The 23,114-nt window shown below is 45.8% G+C and overlaps 1 protein-coding gene across 2 annotated transcripts; it reads right to left on the bottom strand.

Moving 5' to 3' along the window:
• Window positions 1-1,092: 1,092 nt before the first annotated feature.
• On the bottom strand, window positions 1,093-9,632 carry ccndbp1 (cyclin D-type binding-protein 1). Of its 2 annotated transcripts, XM_065955261.1 has the most exons (12): window positions 9,451-9,632; window positions 8,195-8,254; window positions 7,917-7,996; window positions 7,685-7,766; window positions 7,499-7,595; window positions 7,051-7,124; window positions 6,505-6,581; window positions 5,527-5,786; window positions 3,755-3,815; window positions 2,340-2,386; window positions 1,699-1,806; window positions 1,093-1,610 (listed from the first exon to the last, which is right to left on the bottom strand). In XM_065955261.1, coding segments are annotated over exons 1-12 (1,035 nt in total). In that variant the 5' UTR covers window positions 9,539-9,632; the 3' UTR covers window positions 1,093-1,609. The 2 variants fall into 2 exon arrangements, with proteins under 2 accessions (XP_065811333.1, XP_065811331.1); XM_065955259.1 differs by having other exon boundaries at window positions 1,093-1,806.
• Between the last annotated feature and the right edge of the window lie 13,482 nt (window positions 9,633-23,114).

Raw genomic sequence — 23,114 nt, 5'->3', positions numbered from 1 at the left:
CTTCATCATTCCTCTGTTGCTCTCCTTTATTCTCTCTTTAACTCAGGACAGTTTCTACTAAATATAAAGTCAGGCTGCATGGTGGTGCAGTGGTTAGCACCGCAGAGCGAGGAGGTTCCTGGTTTGAATCCCCGTCTGACAGGAGCCTCTCTGTGTGGAGGTTCCTGGTTTGAATCCCCGTCTGACAGGAGCCTCTCTGTGTGGAGTTTGTTCTCCCCGTGCATGTGTGGGTTCTCTCCTGGTACTCCGGCTTCCTCACTGTCTGTAGGTGTGAATGTGAGTGTGGCTGGTTGTCTGTCTCTATATGTCAGCCCTGTGATTGGCTGGTGACCAGTCCAGGGTGTAACCCCGCCTCTCGCCCAATGACAGCTGGCAGTTCGACCGCGAACAGGAATAGCAGTCTATATAATGGATGGAACTAACGTCCTCCTTTCTAATACAGACTTTAAAATGGATCCATGATTAAAAGTTGAGTGAAGCTGCAGAGTGCCGAGGCCCTCCTCTTAAGTGAGGTCTGGTTCTGATCATCTTCAGGATCTGGTGTTTACCTGGACTCAGAGAAACCTGGATCCGCATCTCCCTGTAGACATGATCAATACTTACATCCTGTTTCCTCTATCTTCAGGTGCACAGTTTTCTTTAACAGATCTCCAGAGTATTCACTGCAGGATGCTGCCCTCTGCTGTTTGGTTACAGGAAGTGCACCTTCAGTCTTCACTGTTTTACTTTCTTTTGTTTTACACAATCCACAAACACCGAAATAAAACCGCAAACAGCTGTTTGTGATTAAAAACAAAAAGGTCTCTCTCTGTAGGGATCCTTTCTGTCATGTCATCACAAACTTAGAATAACAACCGGAGCCCGTCTGGGACAAAAAGTACAACTGTTCAGAAAGGTTAAAGACCGATGCAGCGCTAGGAGTTCAGTACTGAAGCTACCGGTTTATATGGAGTAACAGGAGAACAGTGCAGGAGGTGGTGCTGTCCCGTCCCGTCTCATACTGCAGTAAAAACGATAGTTTGAGTGAACAGTGAGAAACACCTCCAGCTCCTGAGGAGGAAACGCTTCCTAATGACGAGTAACTCAACTGAAAACTTTGCACAAAGCTTCTCAACTTTATTAAGATTTATTCTTTAAACCTCAGTGAGTTCATGCGACCTTAACTCTTCCTGGAGCATGAAAGTTTAAATATATCAGAGTTACATTGTGAGACTTCTTATAGGGCGCACTCGCACCAGGCAACCTGTACTGTGTCCGAGCACGCTTCGCTTCACCCCCCCCCCCCAAAGTCCAGGTTGTTTGACTAGTGTGATCGTCCCTTCCAAGCACAGGAACATAGCGTGGTCAGCCTTCATTCAGGAGAAACCCCAGAGTGTCGTTTTCTGATGTGCGGACGCAGACTCGACCGTGCGTCCCTTTTTTTATGTTTGAGTCCGGTCTGGGTGTGAGTGCAGACCAGCGGGGGGATGGGGGACAATGAGGCTTCAGCACGGGACGAGACAACCAAGACTAGTGTGAGTGCGCCCTTACATGTTGCTTCACGAGTCTGATTATAGGCACATTAACACACACACACACACACACACACACACACACACACACACACACACACACACACACACACACACACACACACACACACACACACACACACACACACACACACACACACACACACACACACACACACACACACACTAGCAGTCCGTTTGAATGAGCTCTTTGGCTTTTTGCAGGTTGTGGTCGACGGCTCCGTCTAAGAACTGGACCCAGGTGAGTTGTGATTCCCCGCACACGTGACTGGACCTGCACGATATCAAACACAAAATGAGTTAAACTCCCGTAAAGTCGAATACAAACTTTATTTACAGATGATCGATTAGCTGATTGGCTGTTTCCAGGCACATTTACTCAACGCTCTCATCTCCGTCTCGTTATTGGTCAACCTGAAAATCCCCTCTGTGCTCCCTCTAAAGCCACGCCCCCTCCCCTCTGTGCTCCCTCTAAAGCCACGCCCCCTCCCCTCTGTGCTCCCTCTAAAGCCACACCCCCTCCCCTCTGTGCTCCCTCTAAAGCCACGCCCCCTCCTCCCTCTGTGCTCCCTCTAAAGCCACACCCCCTCCCCTCTGTGCTCCCTCTAAAGCCACGCCCCCTCCTCCCTCTGTGCTCCCTCTACGGTTGTTTCACATACATTTCATAACAACCAGAGGAGCGGTTGTCTGCTAACGTCTACAGCCCGTTGTACAGACATCTTTTAGTTTAAGATTTATTGATTTATTTGTATGAAACCTGACACAGGACTTAACGGGTTAGTGTTCGCTGTCATAGCAACATCTTACCTGATGATCTCCAGAACCTTCTTTAACAGTGCTGCCAGTTTAGACACCTGCAGAGAAACACACCACAAGTCAACACGTTTAGCACGACCACGTTCCCTCAAAAATCGGACGTTGAGGCGCTGGTGGTGCAGTGGTTGGTGCGCCAATCGATGTATGGAGGCTATGGTCCTCCAAGCGGGCTGCCCGGGTTCGAATCCCAGCTGTGGCTCCTTTTCCCGCATGTCATTCCAACTCTCTCTCTCTCTCCCTGACTTCCGACTCTATCCACTGTCCTGTCTCTACATTAAAGACACAAAAAGCCCCCCCCCCCCCCAAAAGAAAAAAATGGGACGATGTGTAAAATGTCATTAAAGACGGAATGTGATGATTTGTGTAATCATTGAGTGTGTTTACAAGGTTTTGATCAGGCTTCCAAAGTTTCCTGTTTTTGTGGTATTGCATGTAAACATCATATTCTAATTTCAGAAACTGGGAAGAAACCCGATTTTGAGAAACCTAATTTTGATACCCAGAAAACGAGATATTGTGACGGTTTTTGACAGCTGCCGACTACCTGCGCAGGTGCAGCTTCAACCAAAGCTATGTGTCAGCAAAAACAACGCAATGGCAGCTCCAAGAGCGTCTTACTTCTGGAGCGGCGGAGAAGCTGAGTTTTTGTCTTTTGGTTTATCTGCTACGTGGTGGTGCTGAGCCTGCAAATCTCATATTTCTACGCAGTGATCATAAAGCAGGATTGATCATGTCTACAGGGAGATCAAGAACCAGGTTTCTCTGAGAGCAGGTAAACACCAGATCCTGAATATGATCAGAACCAGGATCAGACTCAGAACCAGGATACTAAAGTTCATGTGGACACACTCAGTGAAAACCCATATTTAAGTAGTCTGGAGGCGTGTGAATATTTGGAATTTGAAACATGTTTCAGAATGTTCAGCGCTCTGTTGCATCATTTTGTGTTGTAACGACACTCTGCAGCACCCGGCTCAGACTCCAGGAGGTCTCACATCCTCATCAGGCACATCAGGAGAATCCAAACAGATCTTCTTCTTCTCCATAATCTCATCGTGCTCACAAGACCAGATGTGAAAATCATGACTCATCACAGACTACAGAGGACGGCCTAAAGACTGATGTCTGAACTCCTGAGTATGTTTCTGTAGCATTCATGATGTGTGTGTGTGTGTGTGTGTGTGTGTGTGTGTGTGTGTGTGTCTGTGTGTGTGTCTGTGTGTTTGAGTGTCTGTCTGTGTGTGTGTGTTTGTGTCTCTGTGTGTGTGTGTGTGTTTGTGTGTTTGTGTCTCTGTGTGTTTGAGTGTCTGTGTGTGTGTGTTTGTGTCTCTGTGTGTGTGTGTGTGTTTGTGTGTTTGTGTCTCTGTGTGTTTGAGTGTCTGTGTGTGTGTGTGTGTGTGTCTCACATTGTTCTCCACACCGCTGTAATCCATCGGAGGGTAGAGGCAGAGAGCCAAATCATCAACACTGAGGAGAAAACAGTGAAAGGAGATGAACATTTCAGAACCACGATGTTCTGAAATCTTTTTACATTTTAAAAACTACAAACAGCAGGAAAATAACGTGTGAGTGCATAAAGACCTGAACCTGTTCTCTGAGCTGCCTTTGAGTTTTGGGTTTACGGTGCAGGAACAGAAAGCCCTCCTGCTGCTGTACACTCAAACACAACCACACTGATCACACGATCTGCTCATGGGTTGAAATAAATTATGTCACGCTGACTGGAGGAAAGTCGAATAGAGCTGTTACACTTCAATTCAAAAGCTGCTTCTCTGACCACTCTCACCCCATCAGCATCATGCAGGGATCAGCTGGTGGCCGCGTGACAGCCTGCTGACGCCGTTACAGCCTGCAGACGACGTTACAGCCTGCTGACGATGTTACAGCCTGCTAATGTTACAGTCTGCTAATGTTACAGCCTGCTGACGACGTTACAGCCTGCTAATGTTACAGCCTGCTAATGTTACAGCCAGCTAACGACGTTACAGCCTGCTAATGTTACAGCCTGCTAATGTTACAGCCAGCTGATGTTACAGCCAGCTGATGTTACAGCCTGCTGATGTTACAGCCTGTTAATGTTACAGCCAGCTAACGACGTTACAGCCTGCTAATGTTACAGCCTGCTAATGTTACAGCCAGCTAACGACGTTACAGCCTGCTAATGTTACAGCCTGCTAATGTTACAGCCAGCTAACGACGTTACAGCCTGCTAATGTTACAGCCTGCTAATGTTACAGCCAGCTGATGTTACAGCCAGCTGATGTTACAGCCTGCTGATGTTACAGCCTGTTAATGTTACAGCCTGCTAATGTTACAGCCTGCTAATGTTACAGCCAGCTGATGTTACAGCCAGCTGATGTTACAGCCTGCTGATGTTACAGCCAGCTAATGTTACAGCCTGCTAATGTTACAGCCAGCTAATGTTACAGCCTGCTGATGTTACAGCCTGCTGATGCTACAGCCTGCTAATGTTACAGCCAGCTGATGTTACAGCCTGCTAATGTTACAGCCAGCTGATGTTACAGCCTGCTAATGTTACAGCCTGCTAATGTTACAGCCAGCTAATGTTACAGCCTGCTGATGTTACAGCCTGCTGATGTTACAGCCTGCTAATGTTACAGCCAGCTAATGTTACAGCCAGCTGATGTTACAGCCTGCTAATGTTACAGCCAGCTAACGATGTTACAGCCAGCTAATGTTACAGCCTGCTAATGTTACCGCCAGCTAATGTTACAGCCTGCTGAAGTGACAACCAGCTAACAACGTTACAGCCTGCTAATGTTACAGCCTGCTAACGTGACAGCACGCTAATGTTACAGCCTGCTGAAGTGACAACCAGCTAACAACGTTACAGCCTGCTAACGTCATTACAGCCTGCTAACGTGACAGCACGCTAATGTTACAGCCTGCTGAAGTGACAACCAGCTAACAACGTTACAGCCTGCTAACGTCATTACAGCCTGCTAACGTGACAGCACGCTAATGTTACAGCCTGCTGAAGTGACAACCAGCTAATGACGTTATAGCCTACTAATGTGACAGCCTGCTAACGTCATTACAGCCTGCTGATGTTACAGCCTGCTCTGGCAGCTAACGAAGGCAGTCTGGGTTCAAGTCTGACCTTTGTCCCCTCTATGTGTGTGTGTGTGTGTGTGTGTGTGTGTGTGTGTGTTCCTACCTCGGGCTGATCTCCTTGCTGATGTCTGCCAGGTCGTCGAGCTGAGCGAGATTCTGCAGCGTGCCGACGTCCCCGTTGGCTCTGACGGCCGATGTAAGTTTTCTCAGGCACGCCGCCGACGCCTTCATCAGCCCCTGACACGGACCAATCACAAGCCGGTCCTTCTCTGACCAGTATGTGTCCTGGTTTCCTCGAGGCTCATCTCCTCCCTGCTCGTCATCAAGGACGTCACTGAATGGGTCCTGAGCCTCAGATAACGCCTGGCCGATGGTCAGTAAATGAGTTAACAGGTGCACGTAGTCCTGCACGACTTTCAACATTTATCTTAATGGATCAAATTATCACTGATTTCTTGAAGAGTAAAGCTTCAGGCTGCTGAGTATAGATAGAAGTATCTGCAGCTGATTCTTGTTTCTCTGAACAACTGAGCTCAAAACACAAATAGAATGTTACTTCACTTCCATCAACTTGCAGCTCTCTTTTATTTACAATAACACCTGCTGACCAGAATACCCGTTCAGAGCGCACAGACGTTCCTAGTACATACAAATATTTGCGAGCCAGCTTGGAGAGTTGCAGGTTTGTAGAGACTCTGTCTCTCCACCAATCAGAGCGCTGCTGTCTGCAGAGAGACGACTCTCCCTCATGTAAGTCTGGATCTCCTGAATCATGCTGCCCCACAACATTCCAGTCTTCAATTACTGAGGACATGAGGTCATGCAATGGTCACGTTACACTGAGAGCGCCCTCTGCTGGATCAAACGGCAAACTACTTCAGACGGCCTGATGCTCTGATGGACTGACTATTTCAAATTAGAACGGCTCATTGCGGTTTGAAAAAGAGTTGTGATAAGGCTGGTAGTTGTTATGGTTAACGTCAGACTTAAAATCTCAAACTTTAACGTACGTCAATGTATGGTCCTCTGCAGTGTGTGTGTGTGTGTGTGTGTGTGTGTGTGTGTGTGTGTGTGTGTGTACCTGTTCAATTTCTTCGATGGCGTCTTTCACCACTCCAATCTGATCGGACAGGGCGACTAAAACTGCAGCTTTATTATCTGTGTCACACACACACACACACACACACACACACACACACACACACACACACACACACACACACACACACACACACACACACACACACACACACACACACACACACACACACACACACACACACACACACACACACACACACACACACACACACACACACACACACACACACACACACACACATTTTCAAAGCCATCAAGGCGAGGCTTAAAGGGAATGTTCATGAAAAGACGATCTCTGCTCCAGTCAAAGGAGCAATATGTAACTCTGACCCCTAGTGTTTAAAATGGGTACTTCGGTCCAAATTCTAAACATCATAGAGAACTGTCTCCCCTCACCCCCTCCTCTCTAGAGTCGATGCTCACGCAGGTCGCCATGTGGCAGACACTGAAGCTGATGCTGTGACTTTAAATTACAACATAAAGGCGGGAAATACTCTTTGATAAAAATCCTGTAAAGTTTACTGACCTTGTGGCAACTGGGGAAACTGGTCGCAGGCGGACCAGACTCCACCCGTAGATGTTAACTGTTCCTGTGTCAGACTGGAGGCGAGCACGTGAAGAAGAAGAGGAAGAAAGATCCGGGATGACAGATTTTAAAAAACCGAGAGAAATAGAACAAAAGGGTTTAAATACCTCTCTTAAAGGAGCAATATGTAACTCTGACACCTAGTGTTTAAAACGGGTACTGCAGTCTAAATTCTAAACATTGTAGAGCGCTGTCTCCCCCCGCCCCCTCCTCTCTAGAGTCGATGCTCACGCAGGTTGCCATGTGGTGGACACTGAAGCGTCCAAAACGAGTGTGTGCCTGTGTTTACGACTCTATGACCCATCTCTTCTTCATTTGCAATCTAAAAATCTAAACTTAATATGATGACTCTGTGTGTGTGTGTGTGTGTGTGTGTGTGTGTATTCACCTCTGTAGCGGCGAGCTCAGTATGACCTCCACCAGCTGTGCGACTCCCTCCAGAACCTCCCCCGTGGCGTCTCTGATCTTTCTGCGCAAACTAACGCCTGAGACAAAGAAAGAGAAAAGCGTAAGACATCAGACTAGATAAGAGCTGACTGAAGCCGAGCGGCTGCTGTGGGGTCGATGACGTTACCTTGGCTCTTAGGCAGCCAGTAATAAACTGTAGAGAGAGTCAGGATGCTCTTCATCATGGAATCCGACAACTTCTCCACATCCTGCAGATCAAAACCAGGAAAGAGAAAAAAAGGTAAACAGACTTGAGCTTGTATATTTTCTTTTCTCGTCTTCTGATGACTCAAAGCGCTTTCACACCGAAGGTCACACCTACACATTCACACACTTCTCAGGAGGTTTAAGCGTCTGACCTGTTGCGATGGCAGCGGGGGTTTGGAGAAGGCCAGGCTGAGCTTCGTGGCTTCCTGGGACACAGACTTCACCGCCTGGTCTGAGGACAGAAGAGACTGTTACACATTCACATAGCAGAGAGAAAGGATAAGATGAAACAGCAGACAAAACGACACAAACCAGCGTGCAGCGAAGTTTAACCTCGACTGGTCGTTGGAAGACTAAATAGTATTTGAAACTTGATATACAAAGAGAGAGAAACAGAAGAAGGTGAGTGCAAGATCAAGATAAACTCAACTCAGAGTGTCCCAGAAGTTGGAGAGGTTGAACGCTCCATCGGACTCGTTGGACTCTCCATCTGTGGAAACAAACAAAAAAAAAAAACTCTTGTTTTGTAATCAATTATAATTGTTCCTTTTCATTACACGCTGATGTGATTACATTACTTTTGGGGTGACCAACAGAGTACCCCGTGCACAGCAGACCTACAGTACGCTCTCAGGTGCCGGTCGGTTGCAGGAACATACGATGGAAAAATGAATAAACCGTGGCACGCAGAAGATGACTCTACGGTGAGTGAACAACACCTTTAGCCTGGCCGAACCTGAGGAAGGCTAAACGTGTTCTCCACTTACGATAAAGTGACAGTAGAGTCATTCTCAGTGCGACACGGTTTGTTTATTTTTCATTATTTTAGGGTCATTTGAGTCAAATTTGTCAAACAATCACTGTTGTTATTAGAGAGGCACCGATCCAATTTAAGTTCAGCTCCGATTCAGATTCAAACAGATACAGATGATTAATTTATCTGCTGTCCTGAACACATTTATTTGTGTTGAGTTTTTTACGCTCTCGGTGCGAGAGAAATTCCCTTTAAGATACACTTAATAAAGTTAATCGTCACGCTACGAGTTTTGCTGGAGCTGTTTGACCTCTTCCTAAAAGTCAGAAATGATGTGTGTGTGTGTGTGTGTGTGTGTGTGTGTGTGTGTGTGTGTGTGTGTGTGTGTGTGTGTGTGTGTGTGTGTGTGTGAGTTTACAGCTTCCTTTCCTCTGAAGAAATCATAATTTCTGCTCTGATTGGAGGATTTCAGAGGATGTTGAATGACACATCTGGCTGTAGATGTTCTCCCTGATGTGTTTGTGGATGAGCCTGACAAACCTTTAATTTGTCTTTAAATGTTTAATAAAGTATTTATTTGTTCTTTGTGTTTGTGGCGGCTTGTAGTTTGTTAAGTTGTGCTGCTGCCTGCCTTCCTCCTCTCAGAGTTTATTTCCTGGTTAAATAAAATGTTTTTAAAAAGGTCTGTAACACTTTCTACAACACTGAGTTCACTTCTTTAACCTGTACTACATATTAAAGCTGCTAATGAGACTTTAAAGGACAATATCTGACAGTTATAGCAAAGAAACGGTTGCCATGGTTACTCCAACATGACACCGTCACATTAAGAGTTTAATTAAAACTACAAACACGCTAACAGGCTCGTATGTAGCCTAGCTTTAACTTTAGCTCCGTGCTGCGTCATAAATGCTGTAATGCGTCATATTTACCTCTGACTCGGTCTCTGACGCACCGGATGGAGTTCAGGAGATTTCGTAAAGGCACCGAAACATTTCCAACACAAATATCTGCGCTCATGTTACCACAGTTTGTGTTTTGTTTTTGTTGTGAAGCTAAGTCGGCTAGTTTAACATGCGTGTTGTGGAACTAAAAGGGACCGGACGTTTAACCGGGGACGATTGTTGAGGTAACACACCCACAGACTGGGGTTGCAGAAAGGTAAACAAAGCGCTTTAGTGACGCCCAGTGGTGAGATCGGTGTACTGCAGCCAGAAACATATATAGTAATGGTACTACTACTAATAATTATGATAATAAGAGTTATATGAACATAATCGGCCAATCTTTTAAAACTGAAACAAAAATAAAAAATAAAACAGTTCAAATAAAAAAAATACAATTAAATTGAAATAAACTTTTATTAATAATTTATTTAAAATATTACACCCCCTCTATGATTTATTTATTTTTGTAATGTTCTTTATTTTCTTTCTTTATATCTGTTAAAAATCTGTTATTATCTTTCAATTAAAAGACCTTTGAAAAAAAAAAAAAAAAAATATATATATATATATATATATATATATATATATATATATATATATATATATATATATATATATATATATATATATATTGCACCCCCTCAAATGTGTCGACCTTTTAAAGAGGTCTGTCATATCCTTAAATGCGAGACAGAGGCAATGCATTTAGGGCTCGAGGACGAGTCAACACCAGGATCATAAATATCAATGAAAGACCATTATCTTGTGTGCAGGGGCCGTGTCACTCATTTAGACCATAACACTGGGAAGGTTGCGGCCGTAACCGGGAGAAAAGATTAAACTAGTTATATGAACATAAAAAAACTGCCACTCAGTGGTAGTCTTGAGCGGTCTGGAATAAAATTCCAGAGTCCGGTGTTGAGACCAAAACCAATCTCAAGTACTACAACACTAATTCTTATACAATACTTTATTGTCCCCCCGGTGGACATTTGTAGTCACATCTTACGCAGCTGGAACATTGATCCATACATACATAACTAAACACTCATGGCCTTTTCCAGGTAAGAGTCCTGAATCTCTGCCCTGATGGTAGGAAAGAAAAGAGTGGATTGAAAGGATGAGTGGGGTCCTGGGCTGGGTGAGTGGTCTGTGTGTCAGAGGATTGTAGATGAGGTCTGAGAGGTTCTGGGTGGGCACAGATTATGGTGCCTTTATTGTAGAGATACGAAAGTGAATAAAGTCAGGATGAGAGAGAGAGTTGGGGAATAACAAGTGGTAAGGAGCCACAAGTCGGATTCAAACCTGGGCCACCCGCTTGCAGGACTATAGCCTCTGTACATGGGGCGTCCGCACCAACCACTACGCTACCAAAGGTTTTTGAGGCAGTATGTGTGATGCGGGTGAGTTTATTCCAGTTCAGGAGCATGTTGAAGAAACAGGGTGAGCAGTAGAGGAGGATGGGTTGGATGATACTTTTATAAAGTAGTAGAAGAAGAAGAGGTGTTACAGATGGGCACTGACACGGAGCGAGGAGGAATTGGGTACAAGACATGATCCGGATGGGGTTTAAAATAAGGTGAATGTCATACGTTTGGAAAAGCGCACCAGTGATGTCAACGGCGCCTGAAAGATTGTCTTGTCAACTTTAGCACTCTGAGCGGCCACACAAAGGGCAGCGCGCTTGGAAAAAAAGATGCTGGGTGCTGCGCTTTTTCTCCAGTTGGCTGCTTCCTGCTGGTGGGAACACCCTCTCCTCATTAAAAACTATTTTTAAAAAGACGCTAGCGCGCAGAAAAAAACACGTCACTGGGACGAAGTAATCTTGCGTATCTTGTGTCAATACAAAACACCACACCTCTGTTCTTCCACCTTCAAAATAAAAGCACCACATGTTAGAATGTTTAAAAGGGGAAACTGACATTTTCAGAGTTAAGAATAAAATATTTAATAGATACAGTGTGGACAGCCAGCGGGTGTGTGATGCAACGCTTTATCCAATGCTTGTGTGCTGTATTTTAATCTTTAAGTAAGTATATTTGAATAAAAATAGATTTCAGGATATGTGTCACCTTCGATAAAGGTCCCCGTTCTATGGAAGCGTATTGCATTCATGTGGAGAATTTTTTATTTTGCCTGGTTCCTTGTTATAACGAGATCTTTATCTCGTTATTACGAGATAAAGATCTCGTTATAACGAGATAAAGAGAGAAAAGCATTAGGGTGGCGATGAGGAGGCGTGGGTTTGTTTATGGGAGTGTACAATACACCAGTGGCAGCTCATTACAACATTTCAGTATAAACACCGTAGCAGGCGATTCTGGCGCCGCAGTTGTTTTTCATGGGGTTAAAGTATTTTCAGTAAATGCCTAAGCGTATCTTGAGACACCACATAGCCAGCTTGAATGCAATTCAGATGCATGACTTTATATCAGTCAAGCATACCATATCTATTTAACTGATCCTGGAAGAATGACGCTGTGTCAAGTAGGTCAGAGTGTGCTTTGCTTTCCGTCTGAACAACCTTAACGCCTTCAGATGCCTGCGCTAAGTCGGTATGAGAATACCATCTGTATTACTCAAAGATGATAATATTTCCCAATGCCTTAAACCGAGATGAAAATAAAACACAATCAAATCAATAACCCTGGTCATCGTTTCCCATTGATCTTCCACCCTCCTCTGCCTGCCACAATGCAAACTTCATTAACCCTCTAGTATCTTTTAGTCTTTGTAATGTGTGTCTTTTCTCGTAATAACGAGATTTTTATGTCGTAATAACGAAATCTTTATGTCGTAATAACGAGATCTTTTCTCGTTATTACGACATAAAGATCTCGTAATAACAAGAAACCACGCAAAAAAAAAATTCCCCACATGAATGCAATACGCTTCTGTACCGTTCAGATAGAAGAACAAGGACACACAAACACACTCAATGCAAAAAATCAACCTGTCTAGACTGTCCTGAAAAAAGCGAATTAATGTTTGTCATAATGTCGAGCTGCAGTTTCTCCGAGGGCCTCCATGCCCCCCCCCCCCCCCCCCTGTCTCTCTCCTGGCCAATCAGATTGCATGTTTCAAGTCTCAGACAGATTTTCTTTCACATCACTTCAAGGAGTTAAGGCGGAGAAATTATTTTATTACCTCTTTTCTCCCTCTCTCTGTTTTGTCTCATTCTTCCTTTGTCTCCTCATCCCTCCATCTCTCTCAGGTGTGATGTGTGTGTGGGGAGTCTTCTGTCTAGACAACCGATTATACCGAATAATGAGGTGGGGGGGAAGGGGAGAGGAGGGGTACGGAGCGGCAAAGAGTTGTGATGTCAGGCGGAGAAAAAAAGAGAGATGTGAAAGGGGAGGATGAAGAAGAGGCAGACAGGAGGAGGAAAAGGGAGCAAGGGATTAGAGATGAGACAGAAAAGGAGGAAGGATACAGACAGGAAAAATTATAACAGGGAAGGAAAGAAAGAGAGGAAAGAAGGAAGGGAATGAGGGAAGAATAAAGGAAGGAAGGATGGAAGGAAAGATAGAAGGAATGAAGGAAGGAGGGAAAGAATCTACAAAATAAAGAAGCAAGGAGAATAGAAATATAAATGTTAGGAAAGATGTAAAGGGGAGAATCAAACAATAAACTGAAAAAGGCACCGGCAAGTCACACACACACACACACACACACACACACACACACACACACACACACACACACACACACACACACACACACACACACACACACACACACACACACACACTCTCAGAGCCAGAACAGCGACGCAGTCTGATCTGCTGCATTATAGGAAACCCTATCAGTCACACAAGCTTTACTTTCTGTGTGCGGGCGTGTGAATGTGAATGCACACACACACACACACACACACACACACACACACACACACACTCACACACACTCACACACACAAACTCACACTCACTGTAATAGGCTTATCCAGCGCTGCAGCCTTTAAACTGGGGAATTTTTTTTCTTGGCTGTTTTGGATGAAAGAACATTTCCCCTCGTCTAAAACAACACAGACCTCTAAAGAAACCTTCGCGCGTGTGTGTGTGTGTGTCTGTGTGTGTGTGTGTGTGTGTGTGTGTGTGTGTGTGTGTGTGTGTGTGTGTGTGTGTGTGTGTGTGTGTGTGTGATCACTCGTTTTGTCTGCATTCATAATTAAAACAAGAAAATGAGAGACGTGGTTAAGACAGTCTGGAGAGACAGTCAGCCCAACAGACCTTTTATTTTAAAAAAACAAGCGGAGTGTGAAGACAGTGAGTAAGCAGAAAAGTTAAGACACTACGAGAGACGAACTGCAAGCGAGAGGAACATTAAAGTATGATGTAAGTGAGAGAGCTGGTCGACAATGGATCATTTATTGAGACAAAGACAGACAGTGGGCCAGGTAGTGAGGAATAAATAAGTTTGATAACTGACGGAGGTCGTTTGTCGAGGTAGTGCGTCCCGTCCCCCCTCTTACTAACACCGCCTACACCTCAAGCGGTCATCAAGTGTCCTTTATGATGTTACGTTTTAAAGTTGATCTGCCAGAGCCGCAATCTGAAAAAGCAACCAACACTTTTTGTCTCTGATGTTATCAGACCAAGCAGCAACCTCCGGTGTTGAAAAACGAAGCTGATGCTAAAGTGTAAAATCCTGCAGTTCCTCAAGTGTCCACTAGAGGCCGGCTGCAGAAGCACAGGAAGTCACATACACACCCATTCTAAAAAGCCTGTTTTTACAGCAGAGATTAACATGTTTACAGCCTGGTTCAAAAAAGCTAAAAGGTCTGATTAGCTCATGTCTCGATCGACACACACTGTACAGGGGGTGAATGTTTTGATGACTCATCAGTTTTGATTTGATGAAGGATAAGAGTTATTCACAATAAGGCGTGTAGCTGACCTGATGATGGTTGTGACGATGGTTTTTGTTTGATAACGATGACTTGTAAGATGGTTTCTATACTGATTCTCTCATTCTACTGAGCTCTCAAGAACTGCCCTCAATGTTGTGCTTTGTGATCACTTCCTGTCAGCACCTGTGTGTCCAATCGGACTCAAAGCTGATCGTTTGCTCTTACTGACATTGTTCTCTTTTTTCTAGATCCTTGCTTGTGTTGTACTTACTCTCTGATGTACGTCTCTCTGGATAAAAGCGTCTGCTAAGTGAATTGTAGAATTGTAGAATGATTGACACAGGCGGTGAGTGGTGAGACAGGCGGAGAGACAGACGGTGAGACAGACGGTGAGTTAGGCAGTGAGTTAGGCAGTATGACAGGCGGTGAGACAGGCGGTGAGGCAGGGGGTGAGACAGGCGGTGAGTTAGGCGGTGAGACAGGCGGTGAGACAGGGGGTGAGACAGGCGATGAGACAGGCGGAGAGACAGGGGGTGAGACAGACGGTGAGACAGGGTTGAGACAGGCGATGAGACAGGTGATAGGGCAGGCGGTGAGGCAGGCGGTGAGTTAGGCGGTGAGACAGGCGGTGAGACAGACGGTGAGTTAGGCGGTGAGTTAGTCGGTGAGGCAGGCGGTGAGACAGACGGTGAGTTAGGCGGTGAGACAGGCGGTGAGTTAGGCGGTGAGGCAGGCGGTGAGACAGGCGGTGAGTTAGGCGGTGAGTTAGGCGGTGAGGCAGGCGGTGAGACAGACGGTGAGTTAGGCGGTGAGACAGGCGGTGAGTTAGGCGGTGAGGCAGGCGGTGAGACAGACGGTGAGTTAGGCGGTGAGACAGGCGGTGAGACAGACGGTGAGTTAGGCGGTGAGACAGGGGGTGAGGCAGGCGATGAGACAGGTGATAGGGCAGGCGGTGAGTTAGGCGGTGAGGCAGGCGGTGAGGCAGGCGGTGAGACAGGCGGTGAGTTAGGCGGTGAGACAGGCGGTGAGACAGACGGTGAGTTAGGCCGTGAGACAGGGGGTGAGGCAGGCGATGAGACAGGTGATAGGGCAGGCGGTGAGTTAGGCGGTGAGTTAGGCGGTGAGTTAGGCGGTGAGTTAGGCGGTGAGGCAGGCGGTGAGACAGACGGTGAGTTAGGCGGTGAGACAGGCGGTGAGACAGACGGTGAGTTAGGCGGTGAGGCAGGCGGTGAGGCAGGCGATGAGACAGACGGTGAGTTAGGCGGTGAGTTAGGCGGTGAGTTAGGCGGTGAGGCAGGCGGTGAGACAGGCGGTGAGTTAGGCGGTGAGTTAGGCGGTGAGTTAGGCGGTGAGTTAGGCGGTGAGGCAGGCGGTGAGACAGGCGGTGAGTTAGGCGGTGAGTTAGGCGGTGAGACAGGCGGTGAGTTAGGCGGTGAGTTAGGCGGTGAGACAGACGGTGAGTTAGGCGGTGAGACAGGCGGTGAGTTAGGCGGTGAGGCAGGCGGTGAGACAGACGGTGAGTTAGGTGGTGAGGCAGGCGGTGAGGCAGGCGGTGAGACAGGCGGTGAGTTAGGCGGTGAGGCAGGCGGTGAGACAGCAAGACAGGGAGTTGTTTCTTCAGTGCCGTCCGTCTGAACAAAAGACGAGCAAACAGTCTGTCAGCGAGACAGATAAAAACCTGCTGCACGGAAATCTGATTAACGCAAATATACATCATTGAATTCATAACACACAGCGACACACACACACACACACACACACACACACACACACACACACACACACACACACACACATCTAAATTAGTTCTGCACCAAAGTGAAAATAACCCAACAGACTGTGTGTGTGTGTGTCTAAATGAGAGTATGTTTGTTAAAAGCTTGTGTGCTGATTTAAATTTTCTGGATTGAAATAAAGCGTGTATAATGTTAAAGGTGTGTGTGTGTGTGTGTGTGTGTGTGTGGGCGACATGAATACCTCTTTTCATCTTTTTAATTTGTCTCGCCTGATCTCCCTCTCTCTCCCTCTCTCCCCCTCTCTCTCCCCCTCTCTCTCTCGCTCTGTTTTAATTCTGCTGTTATATGAAAAGCCCACCACAGAACATTCTCTCTTCAGGTACATACAAATCATTTAAAGACGCTCACTCACACACGCACGCTGTGAGAGCTGAAGCAGAAACATCTGAATGGAAACAGAGAGCAACAGGTGCTTCAGCTTCTTACTGGGGACGGGCGTTCTTTGATACTTAAAAAGTTCTCTTAGGTATCGAGTACTTTCAGAAAGTTTCAACACTAAGTGAGAACCAAAACTAAACATCTCCTCGGGCTGTTTTCAGTCATCAGCGTGCAGAGAGAATTTACATGAGATTAGTGCGATGGCAGACGTAACAAAACTAGCGCTGGTGCTAACTGGACTTTTTTACACGCTCACACATACACACACAGTTACTCTCCCGCTGTGTTGGCGAGCAGAGACGCCTGACTGGACGACGGAGGTCACTGCTGCTTCATACAACACTCTGATCACACAAACCCCGCCCACAGCGTGTGCAGTTAAGGACGAGACCGGGCCAGACTTCAGGTTATGGGGACAACTTGGTGGTCATTGCGAGATATCCATTGCATTGTGTTGGCGAGATTGTTATCGCCGTCTGCAGTTTTACCGGCTTCAGAAAGTCATCTTGTTGTGTCTGACTCTGACTCCCTGCAGCTGAGCAGCCAGGAGAAGTCTGTTGAAGCGATAGCATGGAGGTAAAATCACTGTTAACATCAGAATTCATTTTTAAACGAGGATTGTGTTTGTGTGGTGTACCGTCTCTCTCTTCTATAATTTGTTATTTTCTCTCCACTATTCCGTCTTTTCCCGCCTCCCTCCCTGTTTCCCCTCGTCCCCTCGATCTCTCTTTGTTTACACAATCTCTTCTCGACAGAGGACATTTTTAATAGTCTGCTGCGTCTAGCCTCAAACAGAAACAGGGGAGTTGGGGGCGAGCGAGCGAGGAACAGATCAGTGCAGAGAGAGAGAGAGAGAGAGGGAGGGAGGTAAAGGTGGGGGGCAGACTGAGAGAAGAGAAGCAGAGGTGGAGATAATGAGATCGAAAGAGGATGAGAGAGAGAGAGGTGGATTTGTTATTCTTGCAGGGTGTTGCACAGACAAGACACAGACAGACATTACCTCACAGGGCTGCAGCAGAGAGCGAGAGAGAGCGAGAGAGAGTGAGAGAGAGAGAGAGAGAGAGAGGGCCGCGCTGTTTATGCACGCAGCAAGAAATAAATGTCCTCAAGCACAGGTTTCACTCAAATGTCGAGCTTTCAGACGAGAGAGAGAGAGTTTTCTTAGAGAGCAGAAACTTCACTTATTGTTGGTCATTGATAAAAAACAGGAGCAGTAAAAAGATTACTTTTTTACTGCTCTGGTTTCTAGATAATCCGAACATCTTTATTTGGGCGTCGACCTGAAACTGAGCCTAATCCAATTTGAATTTATTCATGAAGCACGTTTAAAAACAACAAAAGTTGACGTATGACCATGCTAATTTAAAAACAGCAGAGCAGTGAAAGAAAAAGGGGTTAGCGCATCGTTTCCACTTACTTATACTGGTTTCTATCCAAGACATGCACTTCCTGCCGATGGACACTAGCAGGCATCATCCGGATGACTTAAAGGCAGAATGTGCGACATGTTCCACATAAATAAATCATAAATCAAGTCTATCCTGTGTAAACGTGTCTCTGAGTCATGACTGTCTACAATGAGTGAGAAGCTCGAGTCCCGCTGGCTGTGTTGTTGTCAGAGCCGTGTTACATGGACGGAACGGCCGGCTCCTCCCCTTGTGTATAAAAGCTGTTTTAGTCAAGGACTAGAGAAGAAGAAGAACATACTCACTTATTTGGATGTTAGTAAGAGTTTTTAGATCACGCTCATTCTGTGTCAGTTTACATGCAATGTGAAGCTACGAGCTAACTAAAGAGCGCTAACATTAGCATGCTAACACAACAATGCAGGACACAGGTGATTGCACCACAAGCCGAGGATAATTTTGTCTGTCGCTAGCGCTTGCCTCCTTTGTGTGAACTCAAGGGGAGGGGGGTTGGAGGTGTGTCTCTGGAGTAAGAGCGGAGGCTTCAGTATGGAGGAGGTGTGGCCAAACAGCAGTTTTTCAGTGTCCATAGTTCATGTGTACCCACTTCTAAATCCCCTCTGATTCACAATATTCCGTCGTATGCAACGATTTTTTCCCCCCAGGATGGCCAAGGGATGACCCGCCCATTATCTGTATCTATTTGGCTAGTACATATTGTTGCCTTTGCTGGTTGGTTGGGTAAGAATATCAGGGAAAGCCAATCAGAGGCAGAGTAGGCGGGTCAAAACTTCTTTGACATTGCCATCCTCCGAGATAACTAGCGACGCCATGCTAAATAAACTGGCAGCATCACTTTCCCTCCCAAAATTCAAGACAACAAGAAAGAAAATGTCGCCTCCAATCGACCTGCCTGCCCTGTTGAAAGCAAATGTCCCTGTTGGGTTCTGCAGGCTCCACTACACCTATTGGGGTTGAGTCCATACCGGGGTCGCTGCTGCCTCTGTTGGGTCCAAATATAACGGCTAAAATATCAGCAACTCGTGTTTGCACAGGAAAATGAGTGTGTGCTGGTACGGTAAGTGCAGTGGCTCAAACATTTTAAAGTTCACTCCCTCTCTCTCTCTCTCGGGGAGTTTGTTTGTTTGCCGCACTCCGCCTGCTGACATTACTCATCCTGGTGAGTAAACAGTGGCCGGGAGAAGTTTGAAAGGACAGTCGGTCGGAGGAGAGAAGAAGAAGAAGAACAGATGGATGTTAAGAGTCGTGTTTATGCACCGATGATGACGACAACGATGATGATGATGATGTAATTTGTCTGGTGTGAGTTTGAGATGTTTATATTTGGTCTGCAGCGTTTCGTCAGGGCTCAGTCACCTTTTGGTTGTCCCAGAAACACAGAAATGATAAGTTATGTCTCTCTAATAAATGTCAAATAGACTGCACTTATCGAGCGCCTTAACAACTAAAAGCACTGCACACTACATCACACACACAGGATGCAGTTACACACACTTTCACACTAATATATACAGTCTGTGGTTGAGAGGAATAAACCAACTCTCATTTCAAACCTTAAAAAAATAATCCTTACTCCGTGTCCTAACAGCATGCGGGCATTATGTATCGATGTCCACACTGCATCCAATAAATATTGAGTTCTCAGCTCTGTACATTTTAGTATCCCCCCCTTGCAAAGAGAATAACATCCTGTGCTTTTGTACTGAAGGTGGACAAACAGATGTGTGGTGCTTTGTATTAACGAGCAGCTGACTCATATCACAACACAGAGAATCGTCAGTAAACGGCACGCTGTGAGCCGGAAAGACGTTTATTTTCCGGCGTCGATACAAGTCAAAGCTCAACATTTCATCCACTGATTAGGATATTATCAATGCACTACAGTCTCCACTTTGTAAAAAAACGCTAACGAGCTCTGTTGAGTGAGAAAAGCGAGTGTCAGTAGCGTGCAGAGCCTCCTCCTTCCACGTTCCTCGTCTGTCGACAAAGAGGAAAATGTGTTTTCATTTCATTTCTAACCTTTATTATCAAAAAGGGCGCTGAGGTTTCCCTCATTTCCAATGCCGTCGAGATTACAAGCAAAGAAACACAAGAAACACTCAGAGTCAGTGACAAAAAGCACCGAGATCCATTAAAGCAGTTACAATTAGAGACAAAGCAGCTAGAGATCAAGTTCCTAAACTCTGGAAGAGAGAAAAGAACTCCGCTCCTTACAGTTTGCTGGAGTGGCGTTCCACGAGTTTAGTGCATCAAAGGAAAAAGCTGATTCTGATTTAGAGTTCTGTGAAAGCTCGAGGGACTCTGAGAACGAGCCGGTCAGTAGAGCGGGTCATTTAGGCGCCCGAATTCCACTCCAACAGGTCTGTGATGTAACGGCTCGGATAGCGTCTCTTCGCTTTCCATTAATTTCCTTTGGAGAGCCGGAGAGGCAGTCGCGCAAAGCATTATGGGAGCTTTGCGATGTGTCTCGAGAAGGGCTCTGGGGCACTCGCCGGACAAGAAAAGACTTGAAGTCTATTCTATGCAAATGATTCCAGCAACAGCCCGGGCTAGCCGCGATTCCATCCAATCAGGGGCAGTCATTGAGGCTTCTTCACCTACTACGTAACCTACAGCAAAAAGGAGGGAAAAGGAAATAAAATAATATACCGACCGCCATAAATCGGTTATACGCCCATCAAGCGGCGAGTTGAGTGCTCCGGCGCGATCCCTAACGTCTTCACCTGAAGCAGTGGAGACGGGGTAAGGCGGGGCGTCGAGGTAAAAACGACACGCCGTGCTGCGTCGCTCGCGTGCAGTTCGGACTCTCCATTACGAAACAACAGAATCAGGCTTATTCTGTCGCTGACGCTCGCTCACGTTCTGTTCAGACACGCTGCTACTTAAACTTTGGAATAACGTTGTATCACCTTTTAGTTGTAAAGAGTAACACTTCATTTATCAGAAGTATCTGGGCTGGTTTTATCTTTAGACACCTGGACTCTACTGTAAATATTGTTTCCTACAAAGGGTTAAAAACATACACACCCACACTCACTCACACACACCCACCCACACACACACACACACACACACACACACACAACAAGCAGCTGTGGAAGAGGGGAATATTGTTCAAGCCTGCTGCTTTTTGGGTACAGGGCTAAAGTCAGATTAGTACGACTCTGTCTGTCTGCTTTCACAGAGAAACATGCTTAATCCTCTTTTAATCCCACCTGCAACCGGATTGGCTACTGCCTAAGACTCTGACGGCTATTACCCCGAACACAGGCATTAGACACAGACTAGCACACACCTGGGCCCAGACGCAGAGGGAGAGGGACGTTAGAGCAACAGTTATACCTGTTTGTCTGTTTCTTAGCTGGTCTCACTAATAATGCATGGGCAGAGAAGCAGGAGGAGGGTTACTATAAAGGATTTGGATTGAGGACAGAGGGAAGGAAAGTCAGAGAGATAAAGGAAAGAAGGAAGACAAAGTGACAAAGAGGAGATCCAGCGAGACAAAACGTACACAGGAAGAAAGTACGACAACAGAGACGGAGAGACAAGGCGGAAGATCAACACGGATTGAAGAGTGCAAATAGGAGGATTAAAAAATGACAAGACAAAGACCAGGAGACTTCAAGAAACAAAGAGATTTTTTTTTTTTTTTTTACAGCGGAAGCAAAGTAACGTTCAGAGATATGTCGGCTTTGTTTTAATAAAAAAGAAACACATGGGGAGCTGATGGCCTGGCCGGTTAGGTTGCAACCCATGTACATGTATAGTCCTCTGAGGGAGCGGCCCAGGTTAAAGTCCAACATGTGGCTCCTTTCCTGCATGTTATTACCCATTGTTTCGCTCCCTCTGTCTCTCTCTCTCTCGCTCTCTCATCCACTGTCCTATGTAAAAAAATCAATTAAAAAAAAATCAATCATCGAACAAAGAAACTCCCTCATTTTATTTAGTTTGTTTGACATAACCATAAGCTTTAAATATTAGTGGACCAAAACTAAGTGACTGCAGGGGGCGCTGGAGTCCCATCGATGGCTGTCTCCATGCTGGAAATGCTGTCTCAGTCTAACTTTCAGTCAATCTAACGACAGGCTGAGAGCTGGAGCTGAGGCGGGTTTTAAACCTCCTGACAAACCGTTACACCGCGCCCGCCTGTCAATCAGGCCACTCGACGAACTTCAGGATTTTGCACTTCTGCATTGGCTTAATTTTTCAAGACCAGAGGTTGCAGCTTGGGGTGGATCAATTACCCTGAACTAAATTTGGTTCCTGCGGTTGATAAAGGGGCTTTACTAAAAGTCTCACTGTGTCTAGTGAGTCACGTCAACTGAAACCTGCTTTCTTACAGCACGGGGGGGTGAATGTTTTGATGACTCATCAGTTTTGATTGGATGAAGGATAAGAGTTATTCACAATAAGGCGTGTAGCTGACCTGATTGACAGGTGGCCGTGGTGTAACGGTTTGTCAGGAGTCTTAAAACCCGCCTCAGCTCCAGCTCTCAGCCTGTCGTTAGGTTGACTGAAAGTTAGTCTGAGACAGAATTTCCAGCATGGAGACCGCCATCGATGGGACTCCAGCGCCCCCTGCAGGAACAGATGGGGGACGTCTCTGTTGCCAAAGTCATGTGGTAAATATTCAACCTGCCAACAACAACAAGACTTCAATGAAGTTAGCAGTCAACATAAACCAGTCGGCAATTAAGTTTCCTCTAGCATGTTATTGGCTTTACTCATTCGTATATTCATGCAGCTTTCTGAGGGACCAGGCTTTTATGAAATATGCATGAGCACACGTTGCTGGTCAACAACGTCGTTTCAGGAACACTGAAGATCTACAGTTCAACATTCATCGAGGTGGAGGAGGAAAGTTTGCTTCTGTGGGGTTGTCAGGATACCAGAATTTAAACTTTTAGTTAAATGTTCTGATACCACCGCAACAATAGTTAGAAGTCTATAAATAATCGATTTTTGGAAATTATGAATTGATTTGAAACCTTAGAAGAGAAGAATCTCGATTTTTACATAAATCAATTTTTTTGGCCCACCTTTATTAGATGATATATGTTAAATGAACTTGCTGTCTTCATTTCCAGAACACGCCCTCATATAGACTGAAGTAGTACGATCCAGACAGCACAGCTCTTGTCTCTCCCCTCGCGCTGAGAGTAGCGTTGCTTGGCTCAGGCAGCAGGCTGAGACAGA

Source organism: Labrus bergylta, chromosome 5 (assembly GCF_963930695.1).
Source record: "Labrus bergylta chromosome 5, fLabBer1.1, whole genome shotgun sequence".
Taxonomy (NCBI): Eukaryota; Metazoa; Chordata; class Actinopteri; order Labriformes; family Labridae; genus Labrus; species Labrus bergylta.
The sequence above is the reverse complement of the archived record's forward strand: the minus strand, read 5'-3'. Positions and strand labels throughout refer to the sequence as shown.